Source organism: Eptesicus fuscus, chromosome 7 (assembly GCF_027574615.1).
Source record: "Eptesicus fuscus isolate TK198812 chromosome 7, DD_ASM_mEF_20220401, whole genome shotgun sequence".
NCBI classification, from domain to species: Eukaryota; Metazoa; Chordata; class Mammalia; order Chiroptera; family Vespertilionidae; genus Eptesicus; species Eptesicus fuscus.
This window is the reverse complement of record NC_072479.1, coordinates 93,853,062-93,877,416: the sequence shown is the minus strand read 5'-3', so window position 1 is coordinate 93,877,416 and position 24,355 is coordinate 93,853,062. Positions and strand designations below refer to the sequence as shown.

The following is a 24,355-nucleotide window of genomic DNA, read 5'->3' as shown; positions in this document are numbered from 1 at the left end:
GCCCATTTCTCCAAAGAGTCCTAAAGCGGTCATGTTTCTCCTCTGAATCTCTAGTTCTATTGTCCCTAGGCCTTGTGCTGAAGCACCTGTCCTTGGAGACAGAGGCAGACTGAATAGCACTATTTTCACACCTGCCCTTGAGTTGGAGCTTCCAAAAGAAAGGAGGGTTTGAAAAAAGGGCAATGGCCTGGAGCTCTGCTTCATTCCTTTTAGACCCAAAGATATACAAACATTAATTGATTGGGCAATGGGAAGACTTTGGTCTTTTGGGTTATGAGCATTTAGTAGCTGTGAAACAGCTGCTGGGGGTGGTGGCAGGTTGAACAGGGTCATGATTCCTAGAAAAGATGTCCTCGTCCAATTGAGAAGTAGTGGGACCAGCAAACACTGGCAATTAAAAATTAACAAGGGCCAAAGTGAAATCGATGCCTACATTTGATAGACTTTCAAGAAAAGCTTATGACATGCAGTTCATAGAAGAGAGAACATTTTCTGTGCTCACTTTTACAGATGTCAAAGGTCAGTCTTACTTGGAAAAATCTTTCTGCAGAAAAGCAGAAATGTACAGAGTTCGCTAGCACTGTATAAGGCAAGCAATAAGTATATACTTTAGAAAATCTTCTCCAAAACCAATTCTGATTTCACAGTGTTTGGCAGTAGCTTTGATACTAATGGTAAGTCACTTGACTACTGATATATGTTTGAATATGTGTGTGTACATACTCATGTTAATCTAAGTGCATAATGAGCGGCTAGTTACAGCAGCAAAAGCTTCTTTTCTTATTCTTACTAAGCACATGTTTTAACTCAAGTGTGATTTCCATAGAATTTTTAAAAGGTGAAGTATTGACTTATCAAGAGGCTTTAAGTAAAATGTGAATCCTATTTATTCAGAAAATAATAACCAATCAAGGTAGTACTACATTTTGGGTCTGGATAATTGTCATATCACAATTTTCTTTCTATTAGGAAATTATGAAAGGAGTCCTGTTTTCCATAGAAAGCCACAAAATGTGTAAGAAATATTGAGAAGTGATTCTTATTTTACCAGAAATGAAAATAGCAATTGAAATGCTAAGATGGAGACAACTTTAAAATTACTCATATTTTACCCAACTTTCCCATGCAAAATTATGTCAACTGAGCAAATTTTTATTAGATAAGGTAGTCCATGGAGCAATGCTGAGCTAAGAAACTAACCATACATAGTTTTTCTAAGTTGTCATCATGTCTGGAAGTTATGGATACATAGTTGGTGCAGGACACCTAACTTTCTGCCTTCTAAAGATTTTAACAGTAATATTTGGTCATGTAATCAAACCTCCATTAATAAAAATTAAATTCAAATTAGTTTTTTATAATAATCCCATTGTGTTTTCTGTTTTCATAACTGTGAATTTTCTAGAAATAGCCCTTGAATCCAACCTGAATTGTCTTACTTCTTTTTTCCTGCTTTCACAATATGATCGAATTTAGAACCTCCTTTTGTTAGCAATTTCTAGAGAATAGTTTTATTCCTCAGGACCCAAAGTATATATCTTCAGAACTGCATATTTCCCTATTTGGAAAATGTTTCAATTTCCATTATTTAAATACTCATTCTTCAATTAGTGGCAAAATTAAAATGATTAAAGCATTCTCAATAAACAAGGGGGGAAGTTTCCAGCTGCCTTCCCAGAAACCTGGAAGAAACACAACCACATGTAGCACCAGTAGAGGTATAACACAACCACATATAGCACCATTTTTACCAGTGATGAGTGACTAGAGCTCTCTGCTCAAGAAGTGATGACCCCAGTGAACTCCCAGCACTACACCTTCTCCTTCAGGGATGGAGGGAAGCAAGGAGCTTGCAACGCGGACAAAATGTGAGACTCAGCTAATTGGTGTGGTTTTGATGATGCCACAATTCTGCCCCAAATCCTTGTAACTAGCAAGTTTGCCCTGACGATTATTGAATTACTCCACTGATCATGCATTATTTAAAGGGAAATGCTATTATTATAGAAGCCATCTGTTTAACCATTGGAATTCTGTCTGTTGGCCAACTTTCAAGATATAGTAGTGCACTGTGACTACACACACGATAAGACAAGTCAAAGCCTATGTTAAATGGCCACATTTTATAAATGCCTATTCACTCTAATGACCAAGTGAGTGTATACACACTTGATGATGCCAGAACTCTGGGACAGAACTCTGGGACTGTACCTACCTGCAAAAGGAACTACCCCAGTTACCTGTCTTTTGTTTTAGCATCAAGTGCAGGAGTGGGGAACCTTTTTTTCTGCCAAGGGCAGAAATATATGATGATATGTATAACAGCATATGCGGGCCTTACAAAATTATCAACTTAAAAATGAGCCTACTATATTTGGTCAAGCATTAAATTTACTCACTCCTAATGCCGTGGCAGGGCCAGACCAAATGATTTTGAGGGCCCCATATGGCCCCCAGGCCAGACCTTCTCCACACCTGAAGTAAAGAAAACTGTTTTGAGCATCTTGGGGAAGCTCAAATGATAAATAGAAAATAAATTTTCATCTTCTGAGTTAGAAAGTATTCTAACCTCTTTCTTGAAGACAATATAAATGGCTTCCCACCATATTGAACATTTGGCCTGGATGGGTTTTCTTCTGCATTTCTTCACTTGTTACAGATTCTTTGGAATAGAAAGAACAATATCACCATGTACTGTGTTCAAAACAGGAATACTGTCCTTGCATCTCTCACAGGTATTCATACCACCTTTACTTAACTACTTCCAGCAATAGGAAATTCATTACTTTTAAAAGAAGTTTGTCCCATCTTTAAAACCTTTGAGTCCAAATTGTTAGAAAAATTTTCTTTTATATTAAGCCAATATATATTAAGCCCACTCACCTACCAAGTTCTGATTCCACCCACTGTAGCAGAATTGCATAGTGCCTAATGGTGAGTTTTTAAAGGAAAGGATAAAACAATTCACTCTATCACATTTAAAAATTAGTCATAATGACCAGAGCTACAATTTAGAGGTCATTAAAAATCCTTTTTTTTTTTTTCCAAAATTGATACTGGAGCAAATTATGTTACTGTCTTTCTAGTAAACCACACTGTATCAGGTTTCTAGTGTTAGCCCATAGCAATAAGTGCCTTTATTTTGTTTCTGGAAAAAGAAGTAATGTGAGGCATTTGAAGATAAAGGGCAAAACTTGGACCCTCAACTGTGGCCTCTCAGTTGGCAAGAAATTATTTTTTTATTAAATATCTTGATATAGAACCAGAAACCAAGTCTATAGAACACTTCAAAGGACTAATTAAACTTTAAAAGGCAATAGGTAAACACTGTTATATTCATATATCACCCAAAGAAGTACAATCAGTCCACTGTAGACACTATGAATAGACAAAGAAAAACATCTTTCTAGGATTGTGGTAGGATAACTGATAGCTGTATTTATAGCCAAATCCAAGTCTTTATACCACTATTTCAACATTTTTAAAAATATGCACATAAGGTACCTTCTTTATGAAACATTAAAGAAAAAGTCCTAAACTTCTCTTTCCCTAAATTCTTGATCTGTGGACTAAAAAAGCCCAGCTATTTTATAGACTGAGTCTTCTACACCAGCTGATCTTCCATGGCAAGTGGAAACCCTGCTGAGGCTCCACAAGGAGTCCATAGGGCAGTGATGGGCAACCTTTGAGCTTGGTGTGTCAAACTTCGCAAAAAAACTGAGCATAACTCGGGTAGTGTGTCACTTTGAGGAAAAAACATTATTTCGCAAATGTTTCATCCTCAGGAGCAGCAAACGTTTCATCCTCAGCATGCGGCCACCTCAGCGGCCGCGTGTCATCAGAAATGGCTACACGTGTCAGTGCTGACACGCGTGTCATAGGTTCGCCATCACTGCCATAGGGTTTGCCCCAGCTAAAGCAGCAAACCCCACCTAGAGAGACCACAAACTGAACCCTCACTGAGTTACTACCCTCTGCTGCCCTAAGAATGATAATACACCTGCCTTCTATGAAGAAGCATCCCCAAGCTCCTGTGCCAAACCCCGGGAAAACATCTGAGTTCTCAGAAGATGCCACCAACAGTTGGCCCTCCATGCCACAAGGCTGCCAGACTAATCTGGTGGTGGGCCATGACCCTGGAAGTTCAAAACATACATTGTGGATTTTGACTTTCAAAACTCCATCCTAAAGAACATTGTCATTATTATGCAAATGTACAATTTTTTATAGTAAAATATAATGCTGTCTCCTGTGTCAGGAGTTAAGATCGAATATATGTCAGATTGATTAATTGGATTCTTCTAGATCAATGGTTTATAAATTTTCCGCCATGAAATCTGAATGTCAGTGGAGAAAACCAGCCCTCCCCCCAACCTCCCAAGGGAGTTAAGGGACAGGAGAGAAAGCTGAGACAGGGTCCCCCTGCCCTTGCCTGAGTCAGGGCACTTTTACTTTTGTCTGTTTTATATGTTGGTGTATAAGCAAGATTCGATTTAACGAAAGTTCTACTATGACAAAAAGCTTACAAAGGATCCAGGTACATTTTAAGGTCCATGTAAGCTTGTTTTGCCCTTTCTTTTCATTCTAGAGCCAGGAAAAGTGTATTTAAATAAAAACAAAATGAAACCAAACCAAAACCTACTTGCCAAGTAAAGAAGTCTAATTGATTTGCAAATATCAAGAGAAATTTGACTCATGGTGTTCCCTTTGGGCAATCCAGGTCACAGGAAAGGTGGACGTTTAGTTCATTCTGTCTCGGTCTAATAATTATTCTATAAGAAGACAGAATTGATTGTTCTGGTCTCTCTGGGGTGATAGGAGAGGGAGCCCTATCACATCGGTATTATCATCAGTTCCAAGTTCCAAGGTTTCTGGATGCAGTCAACAGTAACCCTACTTCTTCACAAACCATGTAAGATCCTGGTAAGGGGTGCTCAGAGAAAGGAACCCAATATTTATTTAGGACCTGCTATGTGTCTAGTGATACTCTAAATACTTTCCATATATTATCTCATGTAATCCTCAAACAACCATCACAAGGAAGATATCATTAACCCCACTTTATAAATGAGTAAACTGAGGCTCAGGAAGCTTCAATGACTTGTCCAGAGTTGATCTGGGTTAAACTCTTGATTCTACCATTTACTGCAGAATGACCTATGGCAAGTCCTTCCCAACCCCCAGTTTCAGCCTCCACACCAGGAAAGTAGGAGTATTTTCTAGATTTAAAATCTCACTGATACTCATACAGTGGAAGCAATTAAGCAAAAGAGCAAATATTTGAGCCATCCTGCATATAAAAATGATGCAAATTTTCTAAAAAGGTTAAGGAAACTGAATACATGGTCCTCTTTTAATTAATATCCCTAGCAGCCTCTCAAGTAAGCCAATATATAAGGAAAGGCTAGGATTGGGCCATACAGTTTTTTTGGCTAAAGTTTGCTGAGAACATCAGGAGCACTAACACAAAATATGTTGTGAATGAGTTAGTGTAAAGGAGTATGATACAGGTTCCTGGAGACATACTAGAATTCAGAAGGATCTATAGGGACAGGAATTGTTGGAGAAGCTTCAAAGAGAGGTTCACATACAAATGTGTGGGAAGACTAGGCATGGGGAGAGGAGAGTCTTCAGAGTCTAGATGGAACCATGAATTTGGAATATTCCACTCTAAAGCCAGGCCACTCTGCATTTCATTTGTACAGACAAGCCCACAGGGTATGGCGCCAATAGTCGGAGGGCAATTCAGACAGGAATTGTGGATGAGTGCTGCTTCCGAAGCTGTGATCTGAGGAGACTGGAGATGTACTGCGCCCCGCTCAAGCCTGCCAAGTCAGCCCGCTCCGTCCGTGCCCAGCGCCACACTGATGTCCCCAAGGCTCAGAAGGTAAGTCAGCTGGAGTGGGATCCCTCCATCCTCAAGAGATCTGGGTCATATATGAGTGGGTGGGCCAAACAGTAATTATGTCCCCTTAGTGAACCAGAAACCAAGCCTATAGGACACTTCAAAGGACTAATTAAACTTTAAAAGGCAATAGGTAAACACTGTTATATTCATATATCGCCCAATGAAGTACAATCAGTACTAAGGCTTAATCTCTTGTCTTAGAGGTCAAAATAGCTCCATTCTCACCCTAGATATCCATTCCTTTGGTCACTCTGCATTGCAAATTCTCTTTTGCACTGCTCTGGACAATCAGATAACCAGAAGGTGGTGAAGAATGGTAATATCTACCTCATCAGGTCGCTGTGAGAATTAACTTACTGCACATACAGTGCTTTCCATGTGTCTGCACAACACAGCTGTTGGGCAAGTGTTAACATCTGTCATAATTGTAATTAAGAACAAAACCTGGAAACTTTCAGGTCCTGGTATTCTGCAAAGGTGTAAAATAAAGCACAACTCTAAAATGGGAACTGTTTGAAATTCACATCCAGTGGCAAACATAATTAAAGAAAAACATTAAAAATAGAAATTTCTGTTTGGTTCGAAGAATACCTAGAAATTTCTAATGACCAAAATTTGCAAGTGTCTTTTTTAAAAGCTGGATTTTAAACAAACCTTAGAAGTACTATCTCTGCCATCAAAAGCATGTAAACCATCTGATGCACGTTTGTCACCTGATAAACTTTTGTTGCATGAATGAATGAATGAATGAATGAGTAAACAAGTTAATGTAAGTGATTAACGTTTTAGTCATGAGGTAAAAAAAATGAGAACTAAAGAGAAGTTGAAGAATGAAGAAGAAAGAGAGGAAGGTTGAGTAAGGAAAGTGTTTCTGTGGGGACTCTGTTGACAAAAGGAAAAATCAAACAAAACAAAAATATACCACCTGTGGTTTTAATCTTTGGAGCCAAGACTAGCATAGTGCAGAATGCCCAAGATGAGAAACCAAGATGTTTACAATGACACCTTTGCAGCTTCCTGGTCATAAACTGCAGCCGAGACTGGAGGAGGACCATGGGGGCGGAGCAAAGATGTGACTCCAGGGAGCTACCTTGAGGGGTGGAAAGAGACCGGGCACAACTTGGTGTCCAGAGAACACATCAGCCAATGGTCAGGGAGCAAGCACCACAGAAGTTACTTTTAGGTGAATGAGACTGGAAAGTTGTGCTGGGGATGGTGAAGGCAGGTTAATTCTCTTTCTTCCCAGGTGACCCAGTGCCTCTCAATTTCTAGTTGGGTAGAGTGTGGGGATATAAGATGAGTCCCAAAGTTCTGGAATGTTGAGGCTGGTGACTGAGGTTAGACACCTGTCCAACACCAGTGCTGTCTCCCACATCCTATGGAGCCTAGGCATTCTGGGCTGACTCTAAGGCTGTCTTCTGGGACACCAAGGAGACCATCTGTTCTCAATGACATTATTTTTGTGATGTTTACAGTATCAGCCCCCATCTACCAACAAGAAAAAGAAGTCTCAGAGGAGAAGGAAAGGTGGGCCAAAGAAACACCCAGAAGGGGAACAGAAGGAGGGGACGGAAGCAAGTCAGCAGATGAAAGGAAAGAAGAAAGAGCAGAGGAGGGAGACTGGAGCTAGAAACTGAACACAGAAGCAAAAAGGAAAATGGAGAAGAGCAGAGAGGGGCAAAGACAATGAGAGAGAAGCAGACAGCAATACAGAAAAGTGGGAAATGCTATAGAGGAAATGAAGAACAGTAGCCTAGTGGAGCTAGCTAATACCTGTGATGGAAGGATTGAAGGATTCTGTTATAGAATGTGGCTATTAAATGTGGAGAAAATGGAAACAAAGCAAGTAATTCCTAAGAAAGCCCAAAGAAAGGCAGTGGCAAGAATGAAAAAAGAACAAATATTATAAAAGAGTCAAATAAGCCCCAGTTTCCTCCCCACAAAAAAACAATTAAATAAAAGAATTAAGATTACAAAATCAAAGCTTTTGTACGCATTTAAAAATTTTGTGTTAATCTATTATAGAAGAGTTACTCATGTCAATATATGTCCAGAGTTAAACATTAGCCCCAAATTCTCCACAATCTGAATTGTGTCATAGAAGTTCCCAGATTTCCTTTCCTGCAATAAACTTGGAGGCTGCATGTCTTAGTCAAGTCCAGGTTTGGGCCAAAGGGCATCCAGTATTTGCCTAAAGGCGTGTGAGGCCTGTGAGGTAATCTATGAGAGAAGGTCACTGAACCTTTTTTTTTTTTTTTTTTTGCACTTTGGAATCAGAAATAAAAGATGTATTAGTTTGCTAGGGCTGCCATAACAAATACCACAGACTAGGTGGCTTAAACAACAGAAAGTTATTTTCATGTACTTCTGGAGCGTGGAAGTCTAAGATCAAGATGTTGGCCAAGTTGGTTCCTTCTGAGAAATATTAAGGAAGAATCTGTTCCAGGACTTGTTCCATGGCTTGTAATTGGCCTTCTTCTCCCTGTGCCTTCACATCATCTTCCCTCTATGCATATCTTTGTGCCCAAATTTCTCCCTCTTATAAGGACAATCGTCATATTGGATTAGGACCCACTGTAATGACCTCATTTTAATTTAATTACCTGTATGTTGACTCCCCATCTCCAAATACAGTCACATTTTGAGGTACTAGAGGTTGGGATTTCAACATGTAAATTTTGGGTTAAGTGACACAATCCAGACCATAACAGGAGACTTCTGATATGTGACTACTGCCTTCTGATTCCACCTCCTAGAATATTCTCTGTTCCTCTGTTTCTCTCTCTTACTTTCTCTCCCAAACACAAACATATACCCCTAGATTTTTAGATCTGAAATCTTAGGTGTTTCAGCTCCATGGAAATTCTAGGACCATGTTATGAGCTGCAAAAGGCCTCAGAAATTATTTGGTTCAATCACTCCATTTTAAATATAAGGATAGTGAGATCCAGAAATGGGTAAAGATGTGCTTGGGTTCTCAGATGCCCTCCTTCTGGCCAGCAGAGAATAGCACATAATCAACATAGACTAATAAGAATTCCAAAAGAAAAAGATGGGGCAAAAGTGGCCACATGAAGTCTCCCACTAATTTAATATTTTCCCACCAGAAGGAAGGAAGTAAATGAGAGCAGGGTTACTAGATTTCCCTGAGGGTAAAGAAAAGCTCAGTAGAATCATAGAATGTAGGTCTTAGAGATCTTCTCCTTCACCTTCCTTGATTTAAACAGTAGGTTAGGATCTTCACAGATAATAAAGCAAAAAGTCTCAATATCATCCAAATGATTGATTATAAGAATTGAGAGAGGGTAAGTGTACAGCCAAGCAAATGATGACCTTTGGGAAAAGATGATGAGTAAACCAAGAACCAAGAAGCAAAGATTTCATCAAGTAGTTTACTTGGAAGATGTCATGGTATAAAGAAACCTCCTTTCTGCCTGGTCCTTCATTTCCCTTCCAGGCCTTCTACTTCAGGGCCATCCTTTCTCCATGGTTCACTGAAAATCCAGACTATATAATATATGGATATGCCCAAGGCTCAATCTAGGAGAAAAAGGTCCAATCAGAAGCATAGCGAAGCCACAGATGGAAGCCAAGCCACTGCTGTTGTGGTTGCAAAGTGGATCCTGGGTTATCAGAGCAGATGAAAGCCAGCCAAGTGCCTGAGTTCATGTGGCCAGCCACCTTATCCAGGAGATGCCGAGTACTCCTGCTAAGACATCATGCTCTAGGACCAGCCTCAGACACAGCTTACTATGACTATCATCTGAAAGTAGCCAGCAAACACAGATGGCTCTTCAAGGGACCACAGTTGAGCAGAATAATTAACAGTTAAAGTCCTATGAAAAGGTTCCTTAGAGAATTATCTGTTCCTTCTTTCATTGATGAGTGCATAAATGTCAACTATAAGTCAAGACTTTGGATAAAGTATAATTACACCCAATGATGAACTTCATTCAAAAAGAAGACAAGGACATAAAAAAAAAAAAAAGCAATAGAACTTTCTAGTTAAAGAAAGTTTAACTCCAAGATTATGGATTAAAACCCACTTCTTTTTGGAATGGGTTTTTATGAACTCTAAAGCAATTATCTTGAATGGCTAGATGTGACTTCAGAATAATATGAACTAAGTAAATAGGAAGAATCTGCTATTGTCTTTCCATCTCCCCCTTCCTAGTATCAATACTAAGCACCTAGCGATACATGGTATATAATGTTGTATGGATGGATGGATTGGATGGATGGACGGATGAAATGGGTGATCTAGGTAGATGAAGAGAGGTGGAAAGGCAGCTATAAAAATACATAGTACTGCTGAGATGACATGATTCCTCTCGTCCTTGCGCAGGATAGTGAGGCAAGTTCAGAATAAAGAAAGAGCAAAGGAGTTGTGCTCACATAAGTGTTTCATGTTTACAATTTCCTTCTCTAGCCTCAACTGAAATCATTCAAGGACCTATTGCCAAAAGTGGCATCTGCCACCTTTAAAATCAAATGTACTTTATAGCAAATGTTATGTAACTTGAAAATTAGTCCCCTCAATGTTTGCTTGCAGTAGGCAGAGTAATAGCCATCATTTAAAATTCTACTATTTCAACTGTTTCTCTTAGAGAAAATTGATGATTATGTGTAAAACTTATGGGAATATGTAAAGAATCAGGATCCTAAAAGAAAATTGTTGAAAAAAAATTTTTATTGAGCACCTACAATGGGCAAACCTCTGTACTAGGCATGAAGGAGAATTACAAAGCTTGTAGAAGCAATAAAATGTAGTGGGTTACGAGTAGAGAATGAGGAATCAGACTGCCTAACTTCAAATGCTGATTAGCTTACTAGTAGTATGACCTTGGGCAAATGATGTAACTTATTTGTGCTTCAGTTTCCTTATCTGTCAGTTAGAACCTACTTGATTGAATTTATCCAATTGAATCTACAGTTGTGAGGATTTGAGATTGTGTGTGATTGTGTGTGATTGTATGTGTGTGTGTGTGTGTGTGTGTGTGTACAAATATATATGATAGTGAACAACTTGGTGCCTGGTATATAGTAAGCACTATTAAAGTTTTTGTTAATATTATTTTACTTCATTCTAAAAAATAGAGCCATCTGAAAAAGAAATAGATCTCCTCAAGTGGAAGTAGGTCTCATATCCCCCAAACTTCAAGCTTAAGCTGCCAACACTCTTCAGTGATGTGGGAGTTGGTTTCAAGCACATGGTGGGAAAAGAGAACTGAATGACCTAAGACCCCTTCCAACCAAAGAACCCAGTTCTACAAATAATTATATCTTAAAAAGAATCCCAGCCGTCCCATGTGAGAATCGCTTAACTTTTATTTTTAGGTCATAGAATGAACTTTCAGAAACCACCATTTTTCTCAACCAGTTAAAATCAAATGCAATATGTGTTTTCATTTCATGGTGTCTGAGGAAAATTTAATTGTAGCATGAACTCCAACTCTTACTAGTTTTAAGTCAAATTGCCAAAATAAATAGAAATGTGGGATATTTCCGAGCTCACACCGCTTCCGGGACATTTCAGTTTCTAGGGTTGCCGATTCAGTGCCTTTCACAAGTATTTGATCTTCTTTCAAATATCTCTTGAAAACAAACAAAACCTCATACAGCTTCTAATGTGAGTGCTGTTAAGATGTAAGGGTAGGGAGGGAGGCAGAGAAATGAGTTCCAGAGAGCCTTTTTCCTTCTCTCCCCCAACCCCCTGACCACCTCCCTCCCACCAGGAAACAGTGTTTTCCTAAGTAATACATTTTACAATTTCTCAAGTTCATTAGCATACATGGGGTAGATGAGATTTATTCTCTTTACTTGCCTATAAGAAGGGAATAGGACTTTTTGCAATATTTAATAGATAACAGGGAGCTAACTTCTTTTTTAATTTTCATTTAATTTATTGGGGTGACATTGGTTAATAAGATTATATGGGTTTCAGGGGTATAATTCTATCATACCTCATCTGTATGTTGTGTTGTGTGTTCACCACCCAAGTCAATTTTCTTCCATCACCATTTATTTCCCTTTTACCCTCTTCTATCTCCCTCACCCCCTTTTCCCTCTGGTAATCCCCATACTGTTGTCTGTGTCTATGGGAGTTGACTTCTAATCTAAGGGCAAAGTTAATAGTCTGAAGTTCAAGTGGAAGGCTTTGGTAGAAATTGATTTTTAGATGAAGCAGGATGTTTTTTATGAGGTTTTGAATATTCACTACAGAATTCCTCAGCTTGTATGCTCACCAGCTGCTGATTCCTTTGAAAATCAGTGACAATATTTATTGACCTGAGCAAGATAAGTCCATTTTTAAAGAAGGAGAAGGTGGGATTAGCAAAACTTCTTCAGTGGCCACTGAACTTCCAGACCTGGAAGGTCAAAGTCAGCTTCTCCACTCTCAAGGGCCCAACTAAAATCTGATCCCCTTTCCCTGCCACCCACAGATTTGGGATTCGTTTTTAGTGGGACTCCTTTATTACTTTCAGTGTTACCTCATTTTTATTCAGTAACCAGTAACCAAAAGAGATGATTAATAAATAAAGACTTAAATTTAAACTCAACAAGAGAGAAACAGAAATTGAGAACAGCGGGGAAATAATGAGAGGCATGGGATGATGAGTCTTTGTGTCTATGCCCGGTACTTCTGGAGAGCAGCTAGGCAAGTTCTCACCATGCAAGGAACTCAACTACAGCTCTGATGGGCCATTGCTAGATAAGTAATAAGAGCTAGAAAACATCTTGGAAAATTCCATTTTTATTTTATTAACTAATGTGGTTATAGTTTTAAGATCCATTGGTCAGGAAACTAACTCTTGAGAAAGTGGAGGTTTGATAAAAATAAGAATGCTAAAGGTGCATTCAACTTTAAATGCCCCTGGTGGTAATATACAATCTGTAATTAACCAAAGCAAAACAGTTGTGGGAGGGGGGGTGGGCACCAGGGAATTTTTTCTTCTTTACTTTTTCTAGTTTTGTTTGTTGTATCCACTGGGGATTTGGGGTGAATCACATTTTAAAATTATAGGTAAAAACAGCTTCCTGGCTTTTCTTTCCGTGAAGATAAATTGCCCTGTGAATCTAATCATCATTCAGGAAATGCATAATTCCTTTGTCTTCTCAAAGGTTCTCATCTTAAATTACATATTATTCATGAAATAAAGGGAACATTATTGAAGGGACAGAAAGAAGCTGGTTTTCTTTTTATTGTATCTTCTAAGGATCCAGGGACTTCAACCATTTCCAATTCCATCTGTAGTGGCCCTATACATCAGAATCCAGTAACTCTCACATGGGACCAATGTGCATCTTAGAAACTTTCAGGTCTAATTCTTGACCCAGCACAATTGAAAGTCCATGAATCCAGCCAGTCTTCTTTCCAGCATCCCCTGCCTTTGCTTTTACTAGAGAATGAGATTATTGGCAAAAACTATGAAATGCCTTTGCCACCACTTTCCCCTTCTGTGACCATTAACCTCTGACTTCCTCTATCCATTCTGGCAAACACTTTTGTTCCCACTGGATCAGATAAAGGAACATACATTTACTTGAGTAGGCACAGGTCATTGTCACTATGGAGAAAAGGTGGCAATGGTTTATACCAGTGGTCGGCAAACTCATTAGTCAACAGAGCCAAATATCAACAGTACAACGATTGAAACTTCTTTTGAGAGCCAAAAACCGACTTCTGCGCATGGGCCACGAAGTTTCAATCGCACTGTACGTGCGCGCCAGCACGTGGTATTTTGTGGAAGAGCCACACTCAAGGGGCCAAAGAGCCGCATGTGGCTCGCGAGCCACAGTTTGCCGACCACTGGTTTATACTATCCTCCTTGACTCCTCTAATTGGCAGTGCCAGAATTTCCATAGGAAGGTGAGATGTTATGAGCAAAATCTATGAAAAGCTGAGCACGATGGCAACTATTCTCTTGGGTAAAATAGCCCCAAGGTTCCCAATGAGAGGCTAAGAGATTTTACATCAAACCCAAAATGGCCAAGAGGCCCAGGCTTCCAGGCTGGGATTCATATGCCAAAAGTTTTTACAAAATTCTGTGTAAAATTAATTAATTAATCAATTAATTGATTATGTTATATTATATGTTATATATATGCTGTATATATATATATGTTATATAGTATATTATTATTATTTTATCACTATTGGGTGCTCTGGTTTGTCTCTCAGGTAGATGTTTGTTTCTTCTTCGAAAGAACGCTAGGGTGAAAGTAGCTTTTGAAGTGCCTTTTGGCACAATGCAACAATTCTGATTTTTTAAAACTCTGCATACACATGGATTGTTCTTGCGCCATTTTCTGTCTTGGAAAAGCACTGGCTGGCAGCAGGCGTGTTTACTTTTATATGCTGAAGGCTCCCATCAACCTCAAATAGATGCAAATCACTTCCACTTGTCAGAGTGCTATTTTGTTCATCCTCAGAGTTCAGGGGAGCCTTCCAAACTTCCAAAATTTCTCTCAATTCAGTGAGGAGGAAAATTTAAAACACACTATTCTTTTTGTGTTGTTGTTTTTTCTTGAATTTCTTGGGGTGATACTGGTTAAAAAATTAGATAGGTTTCACGTGTTCAAGTCTATAATACATCGTCTGTATATTGTATTGTATGTTCACCACCTCAAGTCAAATCTCTTTCCATCGCTATTTATCCCTTCTAAACCCTATTCTACCACCCCCGACTCCCTTTGCCCTCTGGTAATCACCATGCTGTTGTCTGTGTCTATGAGTTTCATTTGTTTTGGGCTTAATCCCTTCACCTTTTCCACCCAGCTCCACAACCACCCTCCCCTCTGACAGATGTCAGTCTGTAAAACACAGTTATGAATGTGCTGCTCAGATTTGGCACACACACACCCAGCATGAGTGGAAGAGGGCAACACCCTTTCCTGCTAATCCTGTGAGCTCATCGCTATTGATTGCATTGAAATGACAGCAAAGGTAACAAACTCTGGGCTTCCCCTCTCCCCAGCACGTTGTAATAGAAGTTGCTGTATACGCTAATTTAAATATTCTAGTATAAATTGTTCGTCAGATGAAATAATGGCATTTCGGAGGCTTATTAGAAAAAAAGTAATCAAATTGTTTTTAGGTAAAAATGTGCTGAATCCTTAGCACGTATCAGTAAAGTTATTAGAATGTGGTGCTTCTTTTTTAAAAATAAGACATTTGAACCTTTCCGCAATTCCAAAGTCAACTCCCTCTGGGAAAGATAGTGTGCTTCAACTTTTTTAAAAATTTAAAAATGTAACACAAACACAAACAGCTAACTAAACAAGCTGCCCATAAAAATCAACAGCCTAGCAGCCCTGGACCCCAACGTATTTTACAACATCCTTCAAGACTATTAAAGGCAACAGAAATACCTCTGGCCAGTGAGGGAAAATGCCCATTGCATTTCTTTTCATTTTTTCCAGGCTTTTAAACCATTTTGTTAGTGATTTCTTACATTATAGGCAGGACTATTTGAAATAGAGTTAGCCAGTATCCTTTGAAGAGTCAGACAGTGGTTAGGTTGGGATATTGTGGAATAATTATGGGACAAATATGAGTTCCCTACTTTCTGGGGATTCCTAGGGATGTACCAGTTCCTAGAAAAAAATAGCTATGCACCTGATATCCCAGCACTCAAGGGGGTGCTACACAACCAGTAGGTAGCTACTGTTTCTCCAGCCAGAGAAAGGGCAGCACCCTAGCAAGGGATGTACTTTAACAACTGAAACTACCAAAAAAGAGAAAAAAGAAGGCAATACCCATAACAATAGCTGGTATTTATTAGGCATATGCCCTGTGCTAAGGGCTATAGAAAACCACCCTATTTAAGTTTCACCATTAATGCCTGTAGGGTAAATGCTATAATTATCCCCATTGTACAGATTAGAAAACTTGGGCTGAGTAAGGTTAAATGTCTTGCCAAGGTCTTGCTCTAACAAGTGGCCAGACCAGAATCCAAAGTCAAGATGGAGTCCAGTGTGTTCACCATGCACTGCGCTCTCTCTCCTGCATCTCTTTGTTGGTATTTCCCTTAGCACAGGAGGGGACTGTGTGCTCTTTATCCTTGTACAGAGCACAGCAGGAAGTAGGCAGCCTTGCTGTTGACTTGAATGAAGTCTCTTCCACCAGTTGTTAAGTCAATTTAACAAGCATTTCCTGGTTTGTCACTTTGCTCAAAGCGCCATGCAGGGGTAGATACAGAGGTGAAGGACTCATGCGACAGCCCTTGAGGCGCTTACTTTTTAGTGGGGAAGTAGTAAACACAAACATAATTTACTCTGCAGTAAATCAATGACCTAACAAAGGTAGACCCAGAGTGGACTCTTAACAGCACAGAAGCCAGAGCAGACTGATGTTCCTAACAAGTTCACAGAATGGATCTAAACCAAGGGCCTTCAAATGATAGGCTCTCTTGCATACAACTATAGATATCTCTCTATGCCAGGTAAATGTGTGAGGTATATCACATGCCATCATAACAACATTAGGAGGTGGTTACTCCTACTGTGCACTTTCATTTTACAGAAGAGAAAACTGAGAAAGAGAAAACAGTGATTGTCAATCAATGGTCACACAACCCCTGTGTGGGACCTGGGATCCAAGCCACGTGTATAAGCCTATGTCCTCTAAGAAACAGAGATGAGACTGGTTTAAATGAGCAAGGGTGTTAGTAGGGGAAATGTTTGTGTGAAAGGACATAGGAGAGACTCGGGGAAACCTAAGCAAGCCATCAGAAGGAGGTAATGCAAGTCTGATCCCAAGTGAAGGAGAGAGAGGGAGTAGGTTAGGTGGAAGCATCCTAGATGGCTGTATAGTCTAAGGAAAATCCTTGAGCCAAAGCTGGCCAATAAAGGAATGGATCTGCCTTGATATAGCTACCGCACTCAGTCATGGGGGTTGAGGAAGGGGCTTGCCCTGGGGGCCAATCCACTATGACTGGAGAAGAGGATCATATTAGAAAAAAATGGCCATTGTTACCATAACCACATAGGAGATACGATGCAGTGGTTTCCAGGAAAAAAAAACAAGAGGCTGGGCTGACCAACACTGCATCCAGTCTTCATACTTCTCAATTTTTATTAAAGAGGCAGCCACTACATCAGGAACCTGAGTCTCTCAAAATGTGCACGTTGACCTCTGGTTGTAAAAGTCACATTCCAAAGTGCTGAGTAAATCACATGACACTGGTTTTGCTTGGCTCCCAGGGAGGAAAGGCTGACCTAACTCTCCTGAATTTGAACTTGTGATTTCCCGAAGTAAAGAGATATCAGACTTGATACTGAGACATCTAACTTGCCCTCCACAATTTCACGTGTCTCCAGGTCAAGCTAGCAAACTAGCTCAAGCTCATCCATCTTAACAGGTGAAGAGCTGATGCCTGGGTCATCTTTTCAATCATCCACTCCTGATTTTGTTATTGTTGTTATTGTTTTTTTCTATTTTTTCCCTTCTTAGGAGAAGGTCAATGCTGAGTTAGGACCTTATGCTATGTAACAGACAAATATTCCATGCTGGACAGAATTTTCCCAGCACTTTTACAGGGTGCGAGGCTTTTCTTGGACTTTACGTCACACAATGCTCAATTTGTTTGGAAAGGGTAGAGGTGGAAACACGGTCTATTGAAAATATCACTGCTTCCTCCCTGAACTTTAAAAGAGCCTATTAATTATCCTTCATTTAGATTCTCTCTCTCAGGCAAAAGTCTCATAAAGATAGGCAGGGAGAAAAAAAGGGTTTATAATGCCCATGGGGTTAGCTTTTGCTCACAGAATACTGTGCTACTATCCTCTATCAACAACCATACAAATGGGGCTCAGCTCACACTTGTAGTTGGAAGGGCACCCACCCCCTAAACCAGCATCTACACCATCTGGGATCCTGGGTAGCTTATGACTTGATCAATTATAGTTATCTGAGAGAGATTTGGGCCTTGAGACATCAGATAGTATTTGACCTCTGGGGAGGCAGTATGGCAGAGCAGCTAACTGGTGAGCTCCAGAATCAGAAGGAACTGGTACAAATGCCAGCAACAGGCACATCTTTACTGCAAGAAATCACTTTTAGAAGCTTCGAACTCCTTAAAGGTAAAATGGGCAAGACACTAGTACCCACTTCCAAAAGAACTAGCAGAAATAAATAAAACATATTCAATTAACATATGTAATACAGTGTCCAGAACGTTATATGGATTCAAGTGATAGAATTGTTATTCTTTTGTTAAATGAATAAACTGTTTTATTATTAGTCCTGGGTCTATCCGTTTGTTCCTATGTAACCTCAAGCAATTTATTAAATCTTTGTGAGCCTCAAATTCTATATGAGACTGTTGTAAATGAAATGGTCTCAGGAGGTATTGTGAGATTATTGTATAAACTGTAAATGTTAATGAAGATTATTATTATTGCCATTGTTATTAGCTCTCAGTGACCTTCTTAATCAAAAATTTTATGCATAGCTTTCCTTTGAAGTGCTAGAAGCTAGGATTGGAGCGGAGAAATAATGGGAGAATATGAATGAGCCCTTCAAAGCATTTTCCAGGTTCATAAATATCTGTGTATGATCCACAAAGTGTAATAATGTATACCGCAAATTAAGCCCTTCTCAAACGGATTCCCCAATGAGCAGGTCAACCTTTTCTTCAGATAAATAAACTTCCTCAACCAACCCTTGTGAGCTAGAGAACCAACATTTTTTAAAAAAATAAGCCTACCTTCCCTAGTGTCAATAGGAAACAGTATTTACTTACTACTGTTTTCCTTTCAAAAATCTGTCTAGTTGCATACTAGAAACAGCTTCGGCTGGTTTGTTTGTCTTGGACAAGCTGTTGAAGTGAAAAGTTTTTGCTTGGCTGAATGTGGGACAGTTTCATAACCCTTCGAGAAGTGCACTGAAGGTGGGTGCCAGTTTCAAAGGCTGCCTCGGACAGGCCTCCACTTGCTGCCCATTGTCAAGGGTGGCCAGCGTAATTGAATTAAGACAATGAACAAAGCAACAGATGCAACTGAGACCAAGTCCCTGAGTGCTTTTGTTTTGTCCCTGTCATTGTCTACAACAAAGAGGTCCCATGTGAGAGCCTGGGAAGAGAGCCAAATGCAAACCAGACGACATCCCAGCTGGTTTTGAATGGCCTCCACCGAGCATGTGTGTGCATGGGAACCATGCTCCTTGTGGCCGGGTAGGCTTCTCTCAAGTGAGTTTCTGCCTGTGGCTTTGCTGTGATGCTGACACAGACCCAGAAGAAATAGGAAGGATCCCTCTGTACAGACTTTACACCTCAGCTCTGAGACAAAAGGAAAAGAATCTCCCTGTCGGGAAAAGGACAACATCTATGTGGTTGGCCAATCTAACCTCAGTTGTTTTTGCTACAGCCCTCACGAATTTGTGACACATAGAAGATACCTGAATTTCTCCTTCTGCAAATCTGGGATTTAATTTGGCTCGAGAGGAAGATTAAAGATTAAACACCGCATGTGGCTTTCTATTAATTTGTTATTATTTCATTCTTGAGTATTCTCCTAGTTTGGGTGTTTCCCACAGTCGTAAAATATTTTTGTCTAAGTTGGTAGAAAAAAAGGTAAAACTCAAATCAGCATATTTTTAGACCTCTCAGTTAATTTGGTCAGTAGTTTGATAGAGAAGTGGTAGTCTTAATAATAGCTATTTGGAGTTGAGATAGCCACATAGCTAATCAGCTGAGAATTGAACAAAAATGCAACGAGGAGTTTAGGATGACAGTGATCCTACACTGTGGCCCCATATGTCTTTCTGCCACTTTTCTGAAGAACTCCTTTAAGAAGGCAAAATGAGATGTAAGATCAGAAATACAAATTTACTGGTAGTTCAACAGTAGGTGCTTTTATTCAGCAAGAAATACATGTTAAGTGGACTGGATAAAAGGTCAATGATATTTGGGAGAAAGTGCCAGGATTTTAAACAGATGGCATTTCACACTGCCCTATACAAATGCCCAATTTTGTTCCACAAGCTTTTTTTTTTTCCAGTGGCCCCTGAACTAGATATTTTAACAAACATTTTTTATACAATGATGCCATCCTCCTTCTATTCAGTCCCTATGGGATATTGACCATCAACTTACAAAGTGCTAACTGGCTTTTATGAAAGATTTGGTGCTAACTCCAATGTCAGGTAGAGCTGAAAAGCATGTTTAAGAACAATTACCAAATCCCTAAGGGCCTTAGCTCAGGGATTGGTAGTTGATTCTGCCCCAGTGTCTCATCCTCTCCAGGTATCAGGTCTGGGTGAACACAAATGTCCCTTACAGTGATCTCTAAGCTCCTGACAATGATTGGGTGAGCAGTCATTACCTTAGCCAGAAGGACAGATTTGGAGATTCCAGCCACCATGGAAAGAAAGAACTCTTGTTTTTGGTCCTGATGGAAACATGTTCTAAAAAAAAAAAAGGTCTCTGTAGATCTTTAAACCCTATTCTATACCAATAATTATCCATTACATTCTCCTATAATGGCTTCCTCACTAGAGATGAAACCAGGATAAGAAGCATCTTATGTTTATGCATGCAAAGGCCACTTCCACCTAGATTTCATTTAACATCTTATTTGTCTAACTAAACTTCGCTATTTAAATATATTCAAGGATAAAATAATAACTATAGGAAAAGTATAATAACCTGATCCTGCACATTATCAGAGAGCCCATTATACTCATTTACTCATTCATTTAATTCATCCTTCAGCTATGTAGTGAGCACCTGCAAAATCCTGGGTACTGTTCTAAACATGGGGCTGTAACAGTGAACTGACAAGTCCCTGCTACCAGAGGGCTTCTGCTCTAAGCAAAACATAGAGGAAAGCATTGCTTGTTGATGAGTGAATGGTAGCACCAAAGCCAGGAACCCTGGAATTTTAGTCTAGGAATGGCTACATCCTACTAAAGATGAAATAATGATAATAAGAGTAAGACAAAATAACAATAATACTTATATAGTGCTTGCCATGCGACAGACCTATTATAAGTGCTTTTATGTACTAATTCTTTAATCCTTAATCCTACAAGGTAAAAACTATTATGCCAGTTTATGGATAAAATTGAGACACAAGAAATTTTCACTCCAAGAAGCTCACAGGGCTAGAAAATGGAAGAGCTAGGATTTGAGCCAAGTTCAGTATGTCTGTGATTTTACAGAGTCTAAAACAATTGCAAATTTCCCCACTCTTCTCATTCTAAATCTCTTTCTTCAAAGAGAAAAAAAATGAAAAAGAAATATCTTTTCACAGAAATTAAAACAGAACAAAAATGCAATAAAACAATACAAAATAACTCCCAAATATGATTTTTTTTTCTCACTGAAAAAAAGATGCTACAGGCGAGGAGACGGAACTTTCAGGACCTCCTTTCAATCATGAATGTGTGATAGCAGCAGATGGATAGAAACACAATTTTGTGTGGTTATAAAGCAATCTGTGGTCCACATGCCAAAATGGGCACATAGAAGTAGCTTGAATGAGGTTTAGCTACACTAAAAACTAAAGCCTATTTGCTTAAATATGTCTTTCTCAGAAAAATCTGGCCCAAGCTCTCTCTTAGACTGACTGGTGAGTCTTAAGCTATAAATGATTGAGACCCAGTGTTAGAAGTAGATGGGTAGGATATATAAAACTTCACCAAGTTAATGTTGCTTTTTCCTCCTTTGCTTTTAGGAAGTACATTTGAAGAACGCAAGTAGAGGGAATGCGGGAAATAAGAACTACAGAATGTAGGAAGACCTTCCTGAGGAGTGAAGAATGAGATGCCATCGGCAGGATCCTTTGCTCTGCATGAATTACCGGTTAAACACCAGAAGACCCACCAAAATATAAGTTTGATAACATTTCAAAAGATGGGCATTCCCCCAGTGAAATACACAAGTAAACATTTCAAACATTGTCTTTAGGAGTGATTGTTAAAAGCTTTGCACCTTGCAAAAAAAGGTCCTGAAGTTGGTAGATTGCTGTTGATCCTTTATTACTAATGTTCTACAGAGAAAAAACATATCTATCTATCTATCTATCTATCTATCTATCTATCTATCTACATATATCTTAGTCCCTGCCTCTCAAGAGCCACAAATGCATGGGTGTTGTCTAGATCCAGTTGCACTAAATTTGTCTCTGAATCTTGGCTGCTGGAGCCATTCATTCAGCAGTCTTGTCTAAGTAGTTTATTTTTTTTTTTATTTGCACTTCTTTCTATGCAACACAGGCTGTTTTTGTTTTGTTTTTTATTTTATAGTGTTTAATTACCTTGCTTATCTATCTCTGCCCACCCTCCTTCATCACCGTTATATTTGCCAAATTTAGCCTCCTCCCTAGCAGCAGCAAGCAGTCAAGTAGCACACCAATATTTAACCCACAAGATTCTATCTGTGGCATTGGTACCAAATATAAGTTGGATGCATTTGCTGTAGACACAAAGCTTTATTTTTCCACATCTTGCTAAAAAGAAAATGCAAACAGTTGCAACTTTGAGGCCAAACGTTCTTAGGTGTATGTGTTAAGTCTAGAAAGTCTCAAACTCTCAACAGTTCCTTCAAATGATGAGTTAGTGTGTGACCTAATTAGTAACTTCTCTTTGATTTTTTCCATATAGAGCACTATGTAAATTTTACATATCAACATTACAGGATATATCAAACAGTATGTAAAACTCTCTTTTTTTTAGTACAATGGTGCTATTTTGTAGTTTGTGATATGAAAGAGTCTGGCCAAAATGGTAAAAGGTGAAAGCAAAACAAACAAACAAAAAGGATCCCTGGAGCCAGAGAAGACACAGAGGGGAAGGGTCCTAGAAATCCAGTACCCCCGATTATGCCTTCCAAGAGAAATTGAAGACACAAAGTCCACTGATGCAAATTTGTTTGGCAAGTCCAGAGAGGAGTGGAAAAAGCAGAAGGCTAGGAATTTAATAATCCTGGTTTCTTCTCACTGATTAAACAAACATCTGCCAACTCGGCCACGGACTCACCACTTTGTGACCTTGGGCAAGTCACTTCACCTCTCTGTGCCTCAGTTTCCTCATCTGCAAAATGGGGCAATATGCCATCTACCTACCTCACAGGGGTGGTATGAGGATTAAAAAGATAAAGCTCCAGATTTTTATCCTAAATTGCTACGAGGGTGCAAGGTCAGAGCCCTTGAGTTACTGGGATGCAAGGAATTCTATAAACAGCTCATTCAGAGCATAGCTAGAAAACTGATTATGCTCCTGACATGACAATTTTTGTCAAAGAGGCTATCCAATTAAGTGTCCAACCAGCTAGTTGTTAAAACCTAGCAAGCAGCTTGATCTCTTTTAAAACACTTTTCAAAATAAGTTAGAAACATTTGATTAACAACTTGATTTTAAATTCTGCACCTGTGTCCATAAATACAAAGTGAAAAGAGAGAAATAAAAAGAAAATAAAGAGAAAAACAAAAAGATTTCTACCAGCAAAAGGGTGATTACTCGATTTGTTAGCACTCGCTGACTGTTCCAGGCAGTTTCTAGAAATATAGTAATACTTCTTTTAATATGATACTCCATTCATTTTGAACAGTTATTCCATCTTTAGGCAATCTAAAAAAAATGGCCCAAGATTTTAACTATTGAAATAATATCTTATAAAAAGTCACAGTTACTTTCTTTAATCAATTTTGCTTTTATCATTGGCCATATATATTATTATTTTGTTGTTGCTGTTGTTAAAATACATTTGACTAGAGTTGCTAATTTATAGGCAAAAGTTTTCTTCAGAACTAGAAATTTTCCCTCATGTCTGCTTAGAAGAATGGCCCCTATGAATGTGTGTTATCCATTCAACTAAAAATTGGTATCAAGAAAATCCAATGTTGAGGACAGGCCCATGGTGACCTAAAAAATGTTTCCAGTCTACATACCGAAATTTTCTTATTAGAACAATGAATCATCCACCATTTGGATCTTTTATCAGCCTTAGACCTTTCTGGTGAGAAGCAACCAGGTTTATTATTTCATGCACATTGTATCCTTTTTATTCTTGGAAAGTATATATGGAAAACAAAAATTATATGTGTAGTTTTCATCCCACTGGTTCACCTCAAGATTCAGAGGCCAGAAATAAAAAAAAAAAAATCAATTAAAGAAGACTTCCTGGATCTCAGAAAATATGCAGAAAGAAGGCCTATTTAGTGGATGCCCCTGCTCAGCCAACAAGCATTTTAATTTTCAGTGCTCAGTGCTATTTGAGTGGAGCATCTCTGGTGTACTGAGTGGTATTCTAATCACTATGGACAGATGTCAAAGGAACTACAAGTCATTTTTGTCCTTCATCTGTTTCCACACAGATGGGTTCTGTGGAGTGACGTGCTGGACTCCTCTTCCCAAAATGGCACTTCTAATTTTATTTCTTGTTCCTAGAATGCACCTTTTAAAATCACTGACTCCCAGAAACATTTTATATGTATTCTTCTGCC

At 39.0% G+C, this 24,355-nt stretch overlaps 1 protein-coding gene across 6 annotated transcripts in view; it reads left to right on the top strand.

Moving 5' to 3' along the window:
* The window catches only part of IGF1 (insulin like growth factor 1), a 68,046-nt gene extending 46,003 nt beyond the window's left edge, over nt 1-22,043 (top strand). For 2 of the 6 annotated variants that reach the window (XM_008144748.3, XM_008144749.3), the window contains exons 3-4: nt 5,706-5,887; nt 21,587-22,043. In XM_008144748.3, the coding sequence (XP_008142970.1) occupies nt 5,706-5,887; nt 21,587-21,646 (242 nt within the window). In that variant the 3' untranslated portion in view covers nt 21,647-22,043. Of the gene's footprint in view, nt 1-5,705; nt 5,888-7,383; nt 7,849-21,586 lie in introns of those variants that run through there. The other 4 variants (XM_008144747.3, XM_028150220.2, XM_054718546.1 and 1 more) reach the window with 3 other exon arrangements.
* Nucleotides 22,044-24,355: the final 2,312 nt, after the last annotated feature.